The following is an 18,965-nucleotide window of genomic DNA, read 5'->3' as shown; positions in this document are numbered from 1 at the left end:
CAGGGGAATTTTGAATGCTCCATTTGCTGTTACAGTGCTCTCAAGGCCTTGCAAGTATTTTACTAGTGCAAGACCAGACAATAAATTTTTACCTTTAAAGTAAACACAGGTTGTCATAAAAACTTACATGCAGTTGGAAATACAACTTTCTCACTCACTCAATGTATATTTGAAACAGGCAAATCATATCTTCAGGACCATCTGAGATTTAAAGGCCAGACATGACTGTTAAGGTCATCTACATTCTCCTGCTGAACACAGATCACAGAATCTCTCTTTATTTCTCTTGAGAAGCACTCTAGCTCAGAGAGAAAGCAGGCTTAGAAAAAGGACAACAAATTAATGACACTCACCGATCTTGAGACAGGAAAACAAGACACACTGATGTCAGCAGCAAAAATATGCATTCGTTTAAAAGGGCTGATATTTCACTCAGTTACAGAGAAGAAAAATCCACCTGCATTTTCTAGGGACTGTCTAGCCTCAGTACAAAAGGTCTTCCTTGAACCATGTGATGGATTAAAAGTACTATTAGCACTGATCAAAAGTTCCCCAAACTTCTTGGTGTAATTGTTTGGGGGTTTTTTCCCCTACTCTACTAAATGATGGGACTACAGTAGGCATCATGGCACAACATGCAGAGCAATATATCTACTTTTATGGGGAATAAACACCACTTTAAGTGATCTCTCAGCAATTCTGGCTGAATCAGAATTCAGAAGACTGACTCCTAACAGAACTCTCCTCCTTGGCCCCTACCAGAGGAGTGTCAAATCTCCATTTTATAATTAGCTTTTAAGGTCAGTCCTCATTTAAGACTCAATAGCAGTCCCACTAAAACTGTGCTAGATTTTGGGTAACTCTTTAATCATTGAAAGAACTATTCTTTTGCAGTATATTTTACATCTTAAAGAGACTTAACCTTGAAACAGGAGGGCATCCAACACTTAGGTGCAGAGAGGTTTCTGCTCAAAAACCTATGGCATATAGCCCTGCCGAAGTTTACTCTGGTCCCAAGTCCTCCCCATCTAAAAAGGCGTTTTGTCCGAGTAGAATGCCTGAAGTAATGAAGAGATTAGTGTGTCTTTAAGGCACAACCTCATTCTGCAAAAAGCAGCCAGGAGCTGTACATTGTCAAGTGGAGAACCTAAGAGGAGTTTTCTTTTTCCCAATTATGATGAACAGAGTACCACTATCCAAAAGGATTTGGGCAGATGGGTAGTCCTAACAAGGCAGTGAGGGAATGAGCCCATGGCATCCTTTAACACAGCTTGCACCTCCTACCCCCTGTGGAGGTGCAAAGCTTGTACCAGACCCTTGTCCTGCATGCAAGAGAGAAAAAGGACATTCCTTCCGTGCTCCTAGGAGGTGTTTGCAGGGTGTGTGTAAAAATACCTATCCCCACCCAGACCTATACAACTCTGGGTGTCAGTTTTACAGAAATAAATCAAGAGAATGATACTTCAAGATGCCTTTAAATAGTTTGCTCATTTTAACAGTCATTGAACTGAACAAAAAAAAAAAGTCAAGAAACAACTGAATTTTTAACAACTTTCTTCAGACAGAGATGACCATAAATTTTACAATGAACAACAGTGTGCACCTGGGAGGGAATTCTGTTTTCACAACATGCAAAACTGATTAACTGGCAGCACTTTTGCTGAACACATTTACATTCCTCACAGGGGAACACATTGTCTAATTTTCTCAAACACCTCTTTCACCATTAAGCATGTATAGAATTGAATAAGGAAAAAAACCCAAACAAACAAAAGTATCAACAAACATAACAGATTGTAAAATTAATACAGACAAATGCAGTATTTAGTCAATCATGCCTTAAACTCAGCATGAAAAAAACAAGACGTAATGAACTTCATGGACTTGAAGATTTTTATATATATTATTTGTAAGGAGGTGTGGGACAGGACTGCCACCAGAAAAATTGAAAATTAATTCAAAATGCAGTCTTCTTATCAATTAGTGTCTGGGCCATGTAAGAGAGCGTAGATTTGGCTATTTTTCCTCCCAAAATGGAATTCTGTACATGTCACTTGTGACTATGGGAAGTTTCCTTGTAACTCTGGATAACCCTTCTTACACTGCAACTGCAGACAGGGGTGCCTGGGGAATAGGAGGAGAGAGCATATCTGCTTATTCCCCTCTACCTGCTGATTTGTCAGTACCCACACTAAAACACACTTGAACATACCTAAGTTGGGTCCCCAACAGCTAAATATTCCCACATAAACCAGGCAGGACTCATACACATTTTGGACAGGGTTCTGTTCTGTTGCACCATGGCTATGTTGCAGATATTGAATTGATCTGTAGGCAGAACAGTCAAACACACTCAGAAAGACTAAGATGTCAAACAGATTGTACAGTTAATTGTTTTCACATGAGGTAACTCAGATCAGAGTTGACCACCTAACTTCCAAACATCCAGATTAGAAATGGATGTTAGATACACATCTGTTCAATTTTTTTAATTCAGTGAACTGAATAAATTACAATCCTGCCATCCCATTTTAGAGTAATACCAGCTTTACCCTGCTTACCCTGAAGGCTCCAGTAAAGCCTACAGGAGACTAAAGCAGGAAGGACAGACTCTAAACCATCCACAAAATGTTGTAATGTTTTGTTGAAATGAAAGCATTAGTGTTTACAGGACCGAAAACGTCTTCATTTTCTGCAGGATTCCACAGCTGCCAAGATGTCTTGCAAAATGCTGTTTCTGTTTTCTTTACTAACCTAGAGAAGGAGAAATTAAAACTGATATAATTTCATTAATAACTTCTATACCAGCATTTACTTCAAAAACAATCAAAGCAGAAATTCCAATGCATTTCTTTTACAGTGCAAGCATGTTGTGTCAAACACCTGCCTTTTTCTGCTACAGAGAACACAGTATGCTAAACCCACAAAAGCCACAATTGAATATTTAGTGATCTTTTGATTTAACTGCCTGTTGTATTTTGCAGTATTATTCAGTGCTTGAGTAACTAAGAAGAAACATGCAAAGAACCAGCATGTACTTTTGTCATTACTAGAAATCCTTTTCAACTACCAAATTCAACTTTCCTACTATAAAGTGGAGTTCTTATGCCTTCATTACTTGAAAGGGTTGTATTTATTAAGATGGCAGACCTAGTCAAAAACATCTGCAAAGAAAACAAATTAAAACAGACTTAGCAGCATAACTCTGTACTCTGAATAACCTTATTGGTACAGGAGAGAAACACCTTAGAAAAGAAATAAAACTATTTGAGAAAGCTGGGGTGTTCTGTAGCACAATGAGATATGCCTTTGGCTGAGCAGTCCATGGGAATGCTGGGCTTTAAGTCCAGCATATGTGGATACAGATGACTGTAAACTGCCAAGCAACTGCTGGTACTTGCTAGTCAGCTCAGCTCCCAGGGGCACAGTGTGTGTGTGTAAATTATCCCTCCCTGACAGACTGGGTCCTGATCCAGAGCCCTGTGATCCACAATGCCATGCATTACTCACTCAAACAAAACCTGGGGAGATGACTGAGGTTGCAAAAGGGTAACGAGCAACTGTGAAGCATCAGCAAAAGCTTCATTTTAAAAAGCCTAAGAAATTTTCCCCACTGTTCAGATCCCTGCAGAGAGGGCAGGAAGAAATCAGACAAAGACACATGAACTGAAAAAAATAAGTAAGGGCATTCATACAAAGAAAAGCTGTTTGATGAGGAAAGAGACAAAACACCATGCACAGCATAAAACTCTACCAGCAAGGTTCCACTGCACTGCCTATATCTGCATTTAGGATGTGAGCCCAAGAGTTTGTATGCCTTCCAGTACTACAGTCAATAATGAACAGGAGAAAGTATTACTATTATTATTGTTGTTGTTAAATAGGTGACAGCTCTATCTGAGGAATTTGGCCCTAGGAGCCTACCACTATTTACAGTCACACACATCCTATCCAAGTGCTGTAAACAGACTGTAAAACTACAGACAGTAGTCTCACCTGCTACTGAATTCAACACAGCAGATCAACATGGGACTAATGAAAAAGTGACACTGACGAAAAAAAAGAAGGAGGAGAGTAATGAAAATGAAGATCTGTCTGAAAATGTCACTGCTTTTACTGAGAATCAGTCCAAGCTTTATAGGATAAACAGAAACCCCCACAAAAAACAAAGAGCAAGACAACAAAGAATGCTCTTCAGTAAGGTTACTGGGACCCCGAGGTAAACAATACTCAGCACAGATGAGCCAAACTCTAAATCTCGCAGCAAGTGCGCTGATATCCTGACTTTCAAAGGACCTTCTGCACATTTAATAGCTCTTCCCACTCTCACAGCCAACAAAAACAATACTACATTTTATCTATCCTTTTTCCATACCTATATGCCAGAAGTCCAGTGAGAACAGCAGGGAGAAAGTGCCAAGTGCTAGGAAATTTTCACAACTGTTTTACAAAGGCTGTTTGATAGATATAAGTCTCCTCTTAAGATCTGGAGACATTCTGTGCAGGCAGCTTTCCCAGAGAGAACAAATCTCCCAGTATCTGTACTGAATGTACAAACAGATGGGTATGTTTTTAGAAAGGAGTTGAAAATAACTGTAGATGCTGCTTATATTAAGCATTTATGTAATTTGGAGGAAATTACCACCTAGATTCCAAGCAGGCAACTATAGAGGACAAAAGCTTTCTAACTTAAAAATACCGTCAAGGAAACCACTCATGTACAATCTATTCAAATGGAACCTTTTCTTCTCCCTATCCATTTAACTATTTTCTTTCTTAATAGGCATATACAGCCATTCTTCACTAATGGTTTTCGTGCAAGCAAAATTATTGGATGGGAAAATGGGAGAAAATTAATATCTGCCAGCTGCTAAGGATAACCTGATCCTATTCATGCCACCATATCTGCAAAACTACATAGACGCAGGTAGTGCAAAAAGAGCCTCTGTAGTTCCACTGGAAAGTTTAGTTCTCAGCAAAATGGAACTGGGCAACAATAGAAACAAATGTGTTGAATATCAGAGCTCCTATCGTTAAGTGGCCTAAACATAATAAACTAAACATTTGGGACCAAATGCTGAATTGCTTTTAGGGCATCTGGGCCCACTTACACCAACAAAATACGCTTTCAAGACAGAAGGGACTGTAAAACACTGAACAGCTGTTCTCTCATCAGAATTGTCCTTGTGACACTAGGAGCAGGATGAAAAAACTGAGATGAGCTATTTGAATGCAGCCTAACTCCCTATTAAGTGACAAAGCAGGCAGAATGCTTTTGGAAGATAGCCACCTACTTCTGTACACTTCCAGGCACCACCCAAGTTAGTAAGAAATTACTGACTGTAAGCTATTTGGGCACTCCAGGTTTCCCAATGCCACAGCCCTTGAAAAACATATCTGGTGACCCAGTATCCACTTCAGCTACTAACACCTCTGACTTCCCACGGGCAGGTTCTGCTCCTGCTCATGCATACATTTTATCCAGCTGGGAAAGAGCATGTAGTGTGTCACTGGAGCAAGCGAGACAGATGTTCTCCTGCACAAGACTTCAGCTTAGCAGGTCTGTGACACCTGGGAATGACTGCAGTCTGTCACACACTTCACCTCCATGCTTTGATTAATGGATTCCCCAGAGATCTCTACTTAATTAAAGAAACCTGCATGTCTCAATCTCAGCAGCATTAACAGGATGGGTCATTGTTTTAGTAAAGACATTTTAGCTAGAGAAAACACTACTCCATTGAAATTTACAGAAAGACTTTTGCTGGCTGGAGTCAGTACTTGAGAGTAAGATTTATCAGCAGCCTGATACAGCTGGAAACCTAGGGCTGAGTAGCCCATGCCCTCTGAATATCATCTGATAAAAGAGATAGTAGAAGCCTCAAAAGCTTCCTTGAAAAGCCAAATGCTGCCTTCTAGCCCCTCTCATGAGAGGACCAAATGCACATACCACTGTCCTGCCATGACTGTGGCCTAAGCATTTAATGACTGGTACTTTCTGCAAGGCTTCTCCATCCCCTCTTCCCCACTCCTACCCCTGTAAAGCAACTCATACAAAATTCCAATTTACTTGCATTTCTGTTCAACAGCCTGACTACAAATGCACATCAGCTCGGCAGTGGAAAAACCTGGCGGATTGTCTTTAAAAGGAATGAAGGGAGTTGAATGGAAGGAAAGGAATAATCTCTCATCTTTGCTCCTACAGTTGCTTTAGCATTTCATTAAATCAGCATTTAATATAAAAACATAAATTGAAGATGACGATGGGATCCTCAATTAAAGGAAAGCTGAGGAACTTTGAGCACTGCAGGTTTTTAAGCCAGCTTTGAACAGAAAACAACATAAATCAAAGGAGTGAGAGGTGCCTTTGTTTTTGTGAAGCATGGAGGACACTAATGTTAAGGAAACCTCACACATGCACTCTTAAGAACAGGCTATGTTTTGCTGTGCTAAGTTTTCGAGAACAGCCCTGTAACTGATCAGAAAAGTACTCTGAGGCCCTAATATTCTAAAAATTATGTCTGTAAATGTAACATCATGAATTTCAAAATTGGTTCACTGACTCCAGAGAAAGTATGCTCCATTTACAACTGTCTTTCTTCTATAAATCATTCCTGTAAACTCCACTGATCCCTTTTTTCCTTTTATTTTTTCCTTAAATACGACTACTGGTAAGATTTCTGCAAGCCAGTCTGAAAAAAAACCAAGAAAGTTTAAAAATCTGACTGTACTTAAAAAGATTTAACTCTCAGGAATAATGAATACCTATACAACAATACTACAGCAAAGAAACCTTTTAAAACAACTATATCATTACTTCTGCAGCCCCTCACATGCAAAGCCAGCTGTGTGAGACTGCTACAGTACGTGCCAAATGGGATTTTTTTTTTATAAGGTGAACACCTGCCCATTAAGAATAAAATGGAAACTAAAAAAACTTATTTCATGCAAGCTACCCACAGCTATCAACTGGCAGTAACAGTTTTTAAACAGAGCCAAATATAAACCAGTAACCTAGAACAGAAGGCTCTTTAAGGATATTAAATATTACTCACATTGAACACTTTAACATCTTTCCTACTTCTTATTTCTTCAACAAGATCCAGTGGCTTTCCCTTAGGTATTGGAATAGTTCCAAGCACCACAGTGCCCGAGCCAGCCAGCGTTTGACGAACAGCTTGAATAAAAGCCTGGCTGAAGAGTTCCATTTTACCAATCTCATCTATGACACAAATTCTTTTCTCTGTGTCACCTCCATGATTTACCTGTGGAAAAGTGCATCAAGAGACTGTAAACAGCAAAACTTAGAACAGGCAACAGAAGTAATCTCTATGCTGACAAAAGAAATACCTCCAAAAGAAACAAATTCAACTGTAATACTGGGGAAAGTGGGGAAAGTCACAGCTACTGTTAGTAAATGACAGACTTATAAATCTGTAATTTGGGTTTTTTTGGACAGATTTTTGCAAGGATGGAAACAACCATACAGTATAAATACCAACTACAATAGGAAATATCTATAACATCATTTTCCTTGAAAGCAGAATTCTCACAATGGTTCCATATGAGCTACTTGACAATTAAGAACGGCACTTTGCCTATGAGCAGCTCTCGGTCATTCTGAGGGTCAGCAGTTTTTAAATACTTTACTCTTCTCATTAAACTATGCATACTTAATTATGTGATCAGTAGTCCCACAAAACAGGTATCTAAAAAAAGAAGACTTCCATTAAATCTAGATTTGGAAGCTTCTCCTCTTGTAGTTGGGATAATGGAGCATTTTACTGAGAGCTACTGGCTGTCTTCAAAGCTGTCTGGATAACAACCAAGCCATTTGCAAGCCACTCTCACATTAGAACAGATGCATATTGAGATATACCTTATTCTATAGTCCTAGCCACTGGATAGTAGGAGAGACATAGTTAAGCAAATCTGAGGCTAGTTTGTTTTTTTCATGAAGTGAATGCTATGCCAAACAGTGCCGTGCTGCAGTTGGCTGGAGCAGCAGAGAAGTCCAGGAGAAAACAAGGGTGATTGCTACTGAGGAAAAGGCAGCTCACAAAGCAGAGGAACTCTTCAACTGTACTGCCTATCCTAGTTTGGTAAAAGTGACTGAGAACTGTACTCCATTATTTGTAGAAGTGAGAAGAGTGAGGAGAAAAATCTACTCAATTCAAAACCATTATAGATCCATGAGTATGTACCAATAAAAGCCATATTATACAGAAACTAAAAAAAAAAAAAAAGGAAAAAGATCGAAACATCTCCCCTTGTGAAGGCAAAGTATTTGCTTCTGGGAAAGTGAAAGAACTGTATAATATGCATCCTAAAATCCTTTCAAGCCAAGTCCCTACTGAGTAGCTGTTTTATCTAAAAATCCTTTCATAGATCAGTGAGCCAAAAAGCCAATACTAGTCACTAGGTCACATATCGAGGAAGAGAGTATTCTGCTTTGAAAAAAAACTTTAGAAATTATCAGTCTTGCCTGATAAAGTTTGCAGAACCAGAGATATCTTCCACTGCAGGATCTACTTAATTCTCATTGGACTGAACAAAGCCTTAAGAGCTCAAGTTTAAATGGGCATGTGCCTATTCTGTGCTGCTCTCTCATCAAACCAGAACATACCTATGACTCTTCTCCCTTCGTTCTTCATTTGTTTCAGTTCTCTGATCTTCCTCACTCTCCTCCTCCATTTTGGGCCATCTTCATGTATGATCACATTCCCATAAAACTGATAAACAGCACTTTCTATGAGCAAGGGCACATGCACTGTGTGACTCTGCTGGCCCCAATTCTTCTCTTCACCTTCTTGTACTTGCAGAAAGCTATATAAGTAATGTAAAAAATTCAACACCACTAACACTTTTCTAGGAAGATCTCTCCTGGATTTCAGTGGTTAAAGGATTCCAAGTACAGAACTGGCCTAATGAAGTATATTTTAATAAACTATCTTTCTATTTAGTAACATCATAAATATAGTTACAGCAAAATTTAACATATAAAAGTTCTCCCATTTTTTTATTATTTCCCTTCTCCTTTGCCCCAACATCATTGCTTTCCTACTCTCAGACTTCAATGTTCTTTGACAAAAACAAGAATCAGATCCTCGATCTCATTTTTACTCCTTGCACCTCTTTGGGTTTTTTTGTTTTAAGTTTACCAAAAAATCCCTTCTTCCTTGTCCCCTTGAGCTTTGGCAGTGTAGAAAAATCACAACAGGATTTTTTGAGTAGGACAGATCAGCAGCTGCTGCACACTGTTTGTGGTATGTTATTGCCAAAATCAAACCTGTTCTTGTTTAATTTTGGAGAGGGGAAAGGTTGGAGTGAGAGAGAGAAAGGAGAAGTGAAAAAAGCAGTGACGGAATATTAGCAAAAGGATAGCGAAAAGATTGTGTGGGAAGTCTTGTCACAGCCAGAGCACTCCTTGTGCAGCAGGCTAAATCCCAAATAATCAGGCTGGTATTATGTCTGCAGGTATTTATGAAACAGTAATCAAAAATACTCACTGAATTCACGAAACAAATGCTTCTACTGCAAGAAGATGGGAATCAGAGGAAGAGGGGAAGAAGTCTGTAAAGAAGAGCAGCAGCAAAAGCCTTTTTCTTAGACCCTCTGATTCTATCCAATTCTCTGTGGCAAGCCACTTGTGCATTTTGTTTGCTTTCCAAACAAAATGAGACAGTGATATAGGAGAAATTTCCCACCTGCTGCCTCTTCAGGTCAAGGAGGTCCTGCTCACAGGACTGCAATCTCTCCAACACCACAATAATAACAAGAGAACAACCCAGATTTGCCCCTCCAGCTTCCTGACCCTGAAGTCAATTAGAACTAGCAATATCCAAGAAACAGGCCATTAGTATCAAAAACCATCTGTGCAGAAGGGTCCTCCTAAAAACACTATCATAAAGCATACATTTCTCAGCAGCTTTCATAGAATACTCACATTTCTCAGCAAAGGTAGAACCAACTGCTCAAATGAAACAAGGTCTACAACATATTGTCCAACCCGGTATCCACGTCTTGAAGCAGAAGAATCAGAACTGGGACTGAAAAGGATACACAATTCCTTCAAAGTACTGAGTTTAGTGAGAATTCACTGCAGTCATTTCAAGTGAATTTATAAGAAGTTATCCAAATAAATAAAATTCCCTTAATTCTTCTTAGAAAGAAAGGGAAGGAAATTCTAAACCATGCAGTAAATCATACTGCAGATAGCTTGCTGTCAGATAATAAATATACCATATGCATCCTTTGTAACTATGCAAGCTCAAACTTCAACAGTGTATAGAAGGACAATGGCATTTAAAAGTCAGAAAGTATATTTACACTGAAATTAAAACTCATGTCAGCAGTTCAGATCTTCGAATTTTGTAATCTGACACTACAGATAGCATCATAGCAGTATCATCTCAGTAATCTCAGTATGGGCTGCAAACCCCCTAATCTTGGAAAAATACTCACTTTGCATGTGCTGTACCACACTGTGCAAGGTGCACGTCTGTTATTAGCAGAGTGCAAATTACTCTCACATCAATTCTGTGTGAGTGAGGTGCTAAGTTCGCACTGGACATAGACCAAGTTTTGTACAAAGTATGAAAATCTAAGTCTAGTGAATCAGGAGTCTGTGAGGCACTCTGCACTTCAGAGGCCCCTGTGGGGCTCTGAAACCCTTTTTTTCTTAAAATTCACAGGCAAGTTTTGTGGACCAGTCAAATATTCTTTAAAACAATGCTATATGCAATTTTGCTTTTCATTTTCCACTTCTGTCTCCATAAATCAGTTAGTGGAAACACAAAAATCTTCCTCCCTGCCCACAATAAGCTACTTAACTTGGGGGACTTGGCCTGACAGTAAAAGGCTAAGCAGTGCTTCCTCTATTTGGTGTAAAATAGCCAGTAAGGGAGAACACCCCTGCCCATCACATTTCAATATTTCACTGTGCAACAGACACTGCCTACACATATGCAACACAGGCATCGGGCAAGACACAAAAACCAAGCAAAGAACTTGATCATGAAAGCCATGTGTGCTGGAAATCACCTTCTGGAGGAGCATTTAACATGCCAAAGGACTGGAGCAGACATGTAAAACAATAAGCTGCTTACAGTTATTAAAACTTCAGTACCTGACTCTAGATAAAGGTCCTCGGTTTCCAGACAGAGTGACAACATCAAATCCTGTTCTCCTGCCACCTTCTCTAACTTCCTGTGTGTAAAATCCATCGATGGAAACACCTGAGGATTTTAGAGCTTGAGTGACTTTCTGGATCAAAGTAGTCTTTCCAACCCCTAAAAACAAAGAAGGGGAAAAAAGCACACAGCATTAATCTTCTTCTGCACTAAAAGCCCATTTTTTTTAAATGCTGCAGTAATGATTCAGTTCAGTGGGAACATTGATTACTTTTGAAGGTTGCAAATTACTTTTTCTAAATGGTAGGAAAGAACAGAAGCATCTTTTAAAGTTCATCGTGTACTGACACTATAAAGTTTCACAACAGAATGGTACAAATATCCCAGGCTACCAATGAATTTGTTACTTAGATGATGCATGAGCAGGCCACAAAACTTATAAGGCAGATAAATACAAAACTGATATCCAACCTTGCTGGAAGACTGACTGATGAATCTTCCTTTCTACCACTGATATTCAATACTTTTAAGATGAGAGCTAAGTTCAACCTCTTTTTAGATCAAAAGGTCAAAGCTGACTGCTATTACCAGATGTCTAACTGGCACAAAGGACACACTTCTTCCACTGATGTCCTAGAAATTGGAAGCACTCAATGTCCCTGAGATACCAAGTCCTTATGAAGTCCCAACAATAGAAAAAATGTTTCTTCTGGTAACCGAATCAAGAGACATCTTGACTAGATACAGAGAAAAGTTCATTTACTGTGAGGGCAATGAAGCCATGAATCGGGTTGCCCAGAGAGGCTGTGCAATCTGCACATATTTTAATGTTTTCAAGAAATGACTGGATAAAGGCTTAAGCAACCTGTTCTGGCCTCATAGCTGATACTCCTTTAAATCTCTTCAAGTCCCTTTTAACATAAATTATCTTCTGACCCTATAATTAATTTTCTTACCCTAAGACAAGTCCTTTAAACTCTCACCACCTGATATCTCCTTGCACAGTCTGATGCACCTTTTACAGTGTGAACACTGGCCATGTTCCAGACACCCTTTCATTTCTTTTCCTTTGCCACTGTACAAGTACATTCCTCAACAATCGCCTTTTAAACTCACCTTTATTGCCTCCCACAAAATTCAGTGCTATCACTTAATTTTTAATCACTGCTCTTAAAAATTCAGATGATAGAAAATAATCCTGCAGAAGAAACCTTCAAATTCCTGGAGATGAGGAACACAGGCCACATGTGAGATGCCTAAAGATGCCAACAGAAATCATTTCAACACGCACACGCCAAATTTCGAATTTAAGCAGATTTAGAAACTGCTTTCCTAACAGTCAATACCAATGGCAAAATATTCTGTGGCTTCAAAGGCATGTAGTCAAATGCTTAGGCAAACTTTTCAAATTTGAAGAAGAGGGCTTCCTAGCAGTTGAACATCAAAAAAATGACAAAAGTGGCACCCACAGTATCTAACATCTTTTCAAGGCCTTGTCTCTTGTAAGTGAATTTATGTTAATTTTTCTAAGTGGATTTGCTATCTCCAATTTGTTCGCATTTATTCAGTAAACTGCCAAACAAGCTAGAGTGATTCAAAAGTTTAAGAAAGCTTGAAGTTAGACATTTAGCTAATCAAAACAGTACATCCAGTTTCAGATAAATTGAGAGACAAGACCTAAGCAACCCTAACCTCTGCATCTCCTGCAAGGCTGCCTTTATTCAAGCAGTTGGAAAGCCAGTGTGAAGTGGGTGGAATGTATTCCTATCTCAGCCTAACAGCAGCATTTTAAATTAATTCCAGTCAAGACAGACATCTGCAAGAGGCTCACAAAAAAGAGAATTAGTGCCACCCCTTTACTCCCACACCACAAAGGAAAGCTACGCAATGATAATAACTAGTTAATTTCTTAATCAACCGTACAGTTTGACCCTCATACTCTGTCCTACACAGCCTCCACAATAATCAGATTCCCTTACCATGACAAACTACTCCACTTCTTCAATCAAGGCCTGCCCATCCGGGACACAGTTATTACCTACACCTGCACTTCACTGAGGCTGGAAGTGCTAAATCACTGCAATTAAATTACAGGAAAGATGAGCTCTCAGAAATTATTAATCGCTGCAGTTTATATTGAAGCAGGATTAGTTGTCCAGGGTTTTTTTTTTTCCAGGGCAGAAGCCAGGGATAAAGCAGCAGCGCCTGGAAAAGTGCATGCCTTGAAAGACTGGTGTTGGCTCTTTTCTATTTCCCACAGACTGAATGGAGAGGTAAAGTGGCATTTCATTAGGAACAAACTAATTAGTGCGACAGCTCTGACCTCGACACGGGGGAGGGGGGAGCTCGGGGCCCGCAGCCGTGGAACTTCGGGCAGGGCAGGGCCGGGCCGGGCCCGGCTGCAGCTGGAGGCGCTCCCAGCGCTTCCGCGGAGCCCGGGGCCCGCCAGCAGCTGCCTTCCCCCGGCTCTAAGCGCCTCACAGCCCCGCTGGCACCGCGGAGAGCCGCGCCGGGCCGGGCCGGGCCGGGCCAGGCCAAGGCAAGGCAAGGCAAGCCAGGCCAGGCCAGGCCAGGCCGTGTCCCAAGGCATCCCCTCGGCCGTGCCACCGCCCGTGCCTGGCTCCGCGGGCTCCTCCCGCCGCCATTACCTGGGGGTCCCGTCAGAAACACGTGCTTGGACATGACGGGGTCGCGCCGCGCTCCCGCTCCGCCCCGGCCTGGCCCCGCCCCGGGCGGGCGGCACCGCCGAGGCCTCGGGCACGACGGGCCCGGCCCGGCATGAGGCCGCCTCGGAGGCGGGGCCAGGCAGGGGCGGCTGTCGTGTTTAAAAGGGGAGGGACGCGATTTAAGGTTAGGGAAGAGTAGGGGAAAAAAAAAAAAAAAAAAAAAAAAAAAAAAAAAAAAAAAAAAAAAGTGGATTTTTTTTCGTAGATGAGGGACATCGTGTTCTTTTTCCAGTTAGCTGTCACATGTCTGAGAATATTAATACAATAATAGAATGTTAAGGTGTGGGAATAGACCTTGAAGATCAGTCCCAAGCCCCCTGCCATGGGCAGGGACACCTCCCACTAGACCAAGCCTCATCCAGCCTGGCCTTGAGCGCTGCCAGGGTTGAGGCATCCACAGCCTCTCTGGGCAGCCTGCTCCAGTGCCTCACCACCCTCACAGTGAAAAAAATACGTCTAATATCTAACCTAATTTTTCCCTCTTTCAGTTTGTACCCTTTACTCCTTGTCCTGTCACTATGCTCCTGAGGAAGAGTCCCTCTCTGGCATCACTGTATCCTCCTTCGGGTACTGAAAGGTTGCTGTAGGTTTCCACATAACCTTCTCCAAGCTGAGCAGATACAACTCAGTGCAGGCAGCACATGTAAATAGGGAGGTTGATATACTACCAGGGGATTGTTGCAGAGCTAAGCAAATTGGGAAGGTCTGGCAGGTTTAACAAAGATGCTGATAGACATCTGCATCCCAAAATGCCATCTGCATAGGGCCTCCTTATTTGTTTACACTTTCATGATGGGGAGCAGTAAGGGAGCAAGGAAAAGGATTTTTGTGTGGAGGAGACTGTGGTGCACAGGCTTCTGTCTGGGTGAAGTGATGCCTGGACACCAAGAAATACTGATTCCTGCCTGGCCATAAGCACTAAAATGGTTACCCAAAGATACTGGACTATGGAAAGGATACATTCCAATTTCTGTTTGCCTCATTAGAATGGATCACTTCAGGTTCAGCCCATCTTTGTCAGGCTTTAATTTTCAGTAATTTCTCAAGGAGTTAAAGGTTATTCATCATTTTCACAAAGATAATGAGTATCCTTGTCAGCCAGATGAAATGTGCACATCAGCAGGTAGAGTGCACCTCACAGTAGATGGGTATTTCCATAAATTGAACAAAATATTTTTGATGTGTACATTACATATGGCCACTCTTGTATTGTTTTATATTCTTAGAAGGGATGACTACATGTGGAGCATGTTTCATGCTTAAATACTTAATTAAAAAAACTTGACAACTCTGGCATGACTCTTGGGAGGTCGGGGGGTCGAGAAGTAACAAAGACAGCTTCCCTTGTCATCTAAAATGAAAACCGCATTTTCATAGTTTACATTCCAGTACTTTGTTCTGGTGGCTTTTTAGGATCAGTGAAATTGTGATGTTAACTTCTTGTGGGTGTTTGTCAGGCATCTTTAATCTAAAGAGAGAACTGCAGAGAAGAACTGCATATTTGAATGGACTATTAACACAAGAACAGCACTTGACAACTGGCTAATTCACCCTTGCCCTGAACTTCCTGTGCAGAGCTTACCATGATTGATTTTACAGGTAGGTTTTCTGTATAATATTAAACAAATCAGTCTGTTGGCTGGTCTCCCAGGCAGGCCACATAAAGAGACCCAGACAATGTTGTTTTGTTCGATGTTGAGTTTTACTAGGTTTTACAAATCAACCCTTTCTTTTTCAGAAGTGCGTGTGGAGAATTTTAAGGCTATCACTACTGTTTGACAGAACTCTTGTTTTCTGGTATTCTAAGAACTCTTTCATCCATTTTCAGATACAAGACTCTCAATAGTTATTTCTCTGTGTGATTAGAACATTTCTCTTGCAAACAGATTTGTAAGCAAAGTAGTTGCAGCACCAGGGCTTAAATTAGTTAGCATTTCACTTTTATTTCCATTGTAATTTCTACTATAAAATGTTTTCTCTTCCTGAAAGCTCTGTTTAGGTTGAAGTCATTTAAAAGCATGAAAGCCATGAAGTAGTTAAGCCAGTTATGCTTTTGTAGTTTTGTTGTTAAGAGGGCCTTATGTTTGCTACGTTAACTGGAATTTTTATGCATATTTTGTCAAAGATCTACTATTTAAGCTTGTTCCCTTTGATATGTATATATATATATATATATTCTATAATCAGTGACTATGTAGAAGATGCAGGTTGTTCAAGAAGCACGAGTTGCAGGGCACAAGTTATTGTCTCTGTAGCTGTATGCTGGAACCAGTAGTGTTTGGAGTCAGCCTATGTGCTTTCATGATCCTGGGATTTTTGCATTCTTGGATGGAGATGTTTAGGTGAAATAAGTAGAAAGAGCACATACCCTAGCAGTGTAGATAACTCTGAAAGAAAATAGGTACATGGGTTTTATACCTTCCAGGATGAGAAGAACCCAGCTTTTCCTCTTCCAGTATGGGTAACTTAATAAGTAGTAATTTTTTCCTAAGAATTTCCCAGTTCAAAATATTTTCCTGACCAAGTACCTATACTCTTCTTTTGCTAGGTGAGGGTGAGTAAAATTCAGTTCATACTGAATTGAATTGTGTGATTGGGCAAGGCCATGAAAGAAGTATTTAAAAAAAGACCCCCTGTGCAGTTCCAGGGGCAGGCTGTGATTCTGGGTGATCTGTGGAGACCTCGGAAGGAGCTGCCAATCATTTTTATGAACTGTTAGCTAAGCCTGGGGAAGCTTGCATTTATTGCTGGATGTTGACTAAAAAAAAGTTGGATAGAGTCCTAGACCTTTATGTTGAATGGGGTAAAATTAATTAACTGCAAGTTTCCAGACCAGTGACTAAGAAAAGAGGCCATTTAGGATATTTATGGTATTCCCTAGAGTAGAAGCTGGAAGGAATGAGAGTGTAATCTACCATCTCTGACCTGCCTCAGTAGGCAGGAGTTTACATTTCAGCACTCTGCCTCGAGGTAGGCACAGTACCTCATTACAGTTTCAGGCCTTGGTTTATCTGGTGTTGGGTTTTGGAGTTTTTCCCCTCATTGAAGACAGAATGGTTAAGTTGGAACCCTTTTCTTTCTCTGCAATAGAACTTGTCTTCTTGATTCACAATACCTCAAGCTGGTACAGCATTTTGCTTGCATCAGGATAGGGAACCCTGCTTTTTAAAAAAATAACACTTTGTATTAGAGAGTTCCTTATTTTTTGTCCATGTTCTCCCCTGCAGAGAATTCTCCTGCTCTCAGATAGTGGGTCTGGCTGTATACCACTGGCCATCTAATCATACTAGTGATGGTATTTCAGAGTTGACTTTCGTTTGGCCTGTGAGGCAATCATGGCATCAGCAGGTGTCTGAGAGAAAGCATTGAGCATCTACAGCCTGACCGTCTTTAATCTTAAACTTCCCAGAGAGATAAGCCATTAGCTACATGCAGAGCTTCCTCTAGATGAAAGCTGTGGTCCTCCTTCTATCAGAGATTTACCTATAGGACTTTTTTTTGTGTGGATCGTGCAGTAGAAATCCTTTATGTTAATTCCAGCAGTGGTTATGTCCCCCAAAACAGAAGAAATTCCTGAAAGTATTTCCTGAAAATAGAAATAAATAATAGAAATAAATAGATCAAATGTTCTAAATAAATATATGGTATTGGAGAGTATTTGTGAGATTGAATTTACTATTGTAAGCAACAGAGAGCAACCAGCATTCAAAGAACATAGTCCTCTGTCTCTCCCAGTACAGCATGGTAAACTGCATGGGCAATCGCAGACGGGGGTAAAAAGTAAAAAATCCAATAAGTTGCTGTACATTTTTCAAATGTACATGTCTGGATATAAGAGGAAGACTCTTTTAATGAATTATGCATCATAAACAAGATCCTTATTTGGAAGGAGAGAAGTCACGTAGAGCTCAATCCATAGCACAAATCCATAGGAAACCAGTTTTCATTATTTTCATTCTCAATGAAATAGCTTTCTGGTTTGCTCTTCTAGTCTCCCATCTCCTACTTCTTGAAAACGATAAGAGTCTCCCTGAAACTGCATGACATTTTGTATGGTATTCTTACATTTTTACTAGAAATAGCAAGATGCATTCACTTTGGATAAAAAAATGCAGCTTTGGTTTGTTATGGGATGATATAACCAGATTTACAGTGATAATCTGTTATTTTGACAGGGATACTGACCTGAAAATTTCAAATTTCAACTGAATTTTGTCAGATGTCAATGGAATACTTTGTAATTGAGGAAGAACATTGCAAAAGAGGATAAATTTAATTGTATTGCTAAATTTTTCGTTGCTGTTTTTTAAGGTGTAACAGTTTTGTCAAGCAAATGTCATTCTTGTGGTTGTTGATTTAAATAAGCAGGAACATAAGTGAATTTCTATACTGCTTTGAGTGACAGTTGTCAGAGTATAAACTGTTTTACTAGAAAGTGCATTAGGCAGTAGTTCCTACAAGACAATTCTGAGAAACCATAGGATGAAGTGAATTAAAAAATCATGAGAAAGTGAAGTGAATGATCTCCCATTGGGGCTGAGAGAATACAAGGAAAAGCTAAGCCAGTTTGACAAGCTGTAGATATATATGTATTTAGAAGAATATAATTTTCAGATTTCTACTTCTCAGAGATGCTCCTTTTTTAGGTAACAGCTTTTATACCTAAAGGATGTTGTGGTCAGCCGTGCAGTACAAGTGTAAGGATGTTTCAGGAAGGCCTTCCTGTCTTTGGCACCTACATGGAAGAGGGCAAATACAGAGTGATGATGTAGGCTGTTAGTAGTTGCTGAGTCTGGTAGCTTGTGAGAAGAAAGTCTGCCCTAGCTCTATGTTTCCTCATTCAGCCAGTAGTGAGACTGAGCACTTACTCCCAGCAGACACACAGCCACACACAGTGTACCTATTACACACACGAGTGGCTGGCCATGCAGATCATCAGAACAGAAAACACAGCATAAACAACAGCAACGGGTGAATCCATATTCACCCTGTTCCCCTCCCTGGCTGACGAGTGTGAAAGCCCTTTAATAGAAAATGTGCATACCTGTATATATATTGTCATGACTTAGGAATGGTGCTCCCACTGAGACTCTCCAAACCACACAGC

At 40.3% G+C, this 18,965-nt stretch overlaps 1 protein-coding gene across 2 annotated transcripts; it reads right to left on the bottom strand.

Moving 5' to 3' along the window:
- Positions 1-1,456: 1,456 nt before the first annotated feature.
- On the bottom strand, positions 1,457-13,917 carry NTPCR (nucleoside-triphosphatase, cancer-related). Of its 2 annotated transcripts, none has more exons than XM_014875038.2 (5): positions 13,781-13,917; positions 11,129-11,291; positions 9,947-10,049; positions 7,056-7,265; positions 1,457-2,754 (listed from the first exon to the last, which is right to left on the bottom strand). In XM_014875038.2, the coding sequence occupies exons 1-5, from the start codon at positions 13,812-13,814 to the stop codon at positions 2,686-2,688; spliced, it is 579 nt and encodes a 192-aa protein (XP_014730524.2). In that variant the 5' UTR covers positions 13,815-13,917; the 3' UTR covers positions 1,457-2,685. The 2 variants fall into 2 exon arrangements, with proteins under 2 accessions (XP_014730524.2, XP_088017638.1); XM_088161512.1 differs by having other exon boundaries at positions 1,457-2,775; positions 13,781-13,882.
- Between the last annotated feature and the right edge of the window lie 5,048 nt (positions 13,918-18,965).

The sequence above is a fragment of the Sturnus vulgaris genome, chromosome 3 (assembly GCF_052056855.1).
Source record: "Sturnus vulgaris isolate bStuVul1 chromosome 3, bStuVul1.hap1, whole genome shotgun sequence".
NCBI classification, from domain to species: domain Eukaryota; kingdom Metazoa; phylum Chordata; class Aves; order Passeriformes; family Sturnidae; genus Sturnus; species Sturnus vulgaris.
The sequence above is the reverse complement of the archived record's forward strand: the minus strand, read 5'-3'. Positions and strand labels throughout refer to the sequence as shown.

Excerpts from the sequence above, each read along its gene's own strand:
- NTPCR (XM_014875038.2), bottom strand. The coding sequence starts at position 13,814 with ATGTCCAAGCACGTGTTTCTGACGGGACCCCCAG. Across the intron at positions 11,292-13,780 it reads GTTTCTGACGGGACCCCCAG|GGGTTGGAAAGACTACTTTG; the intron begins GTAATGGCGGCG and ends CTTTGTTTTTAG. Across the intron at positions 7,266-9,946 it reads TTCTACCTTTGCTGAGAAAT|GTAAATCATGGAGGTGACAC; the intron begins GTGAGTATTCTA and ends ACTTTTCCACAG.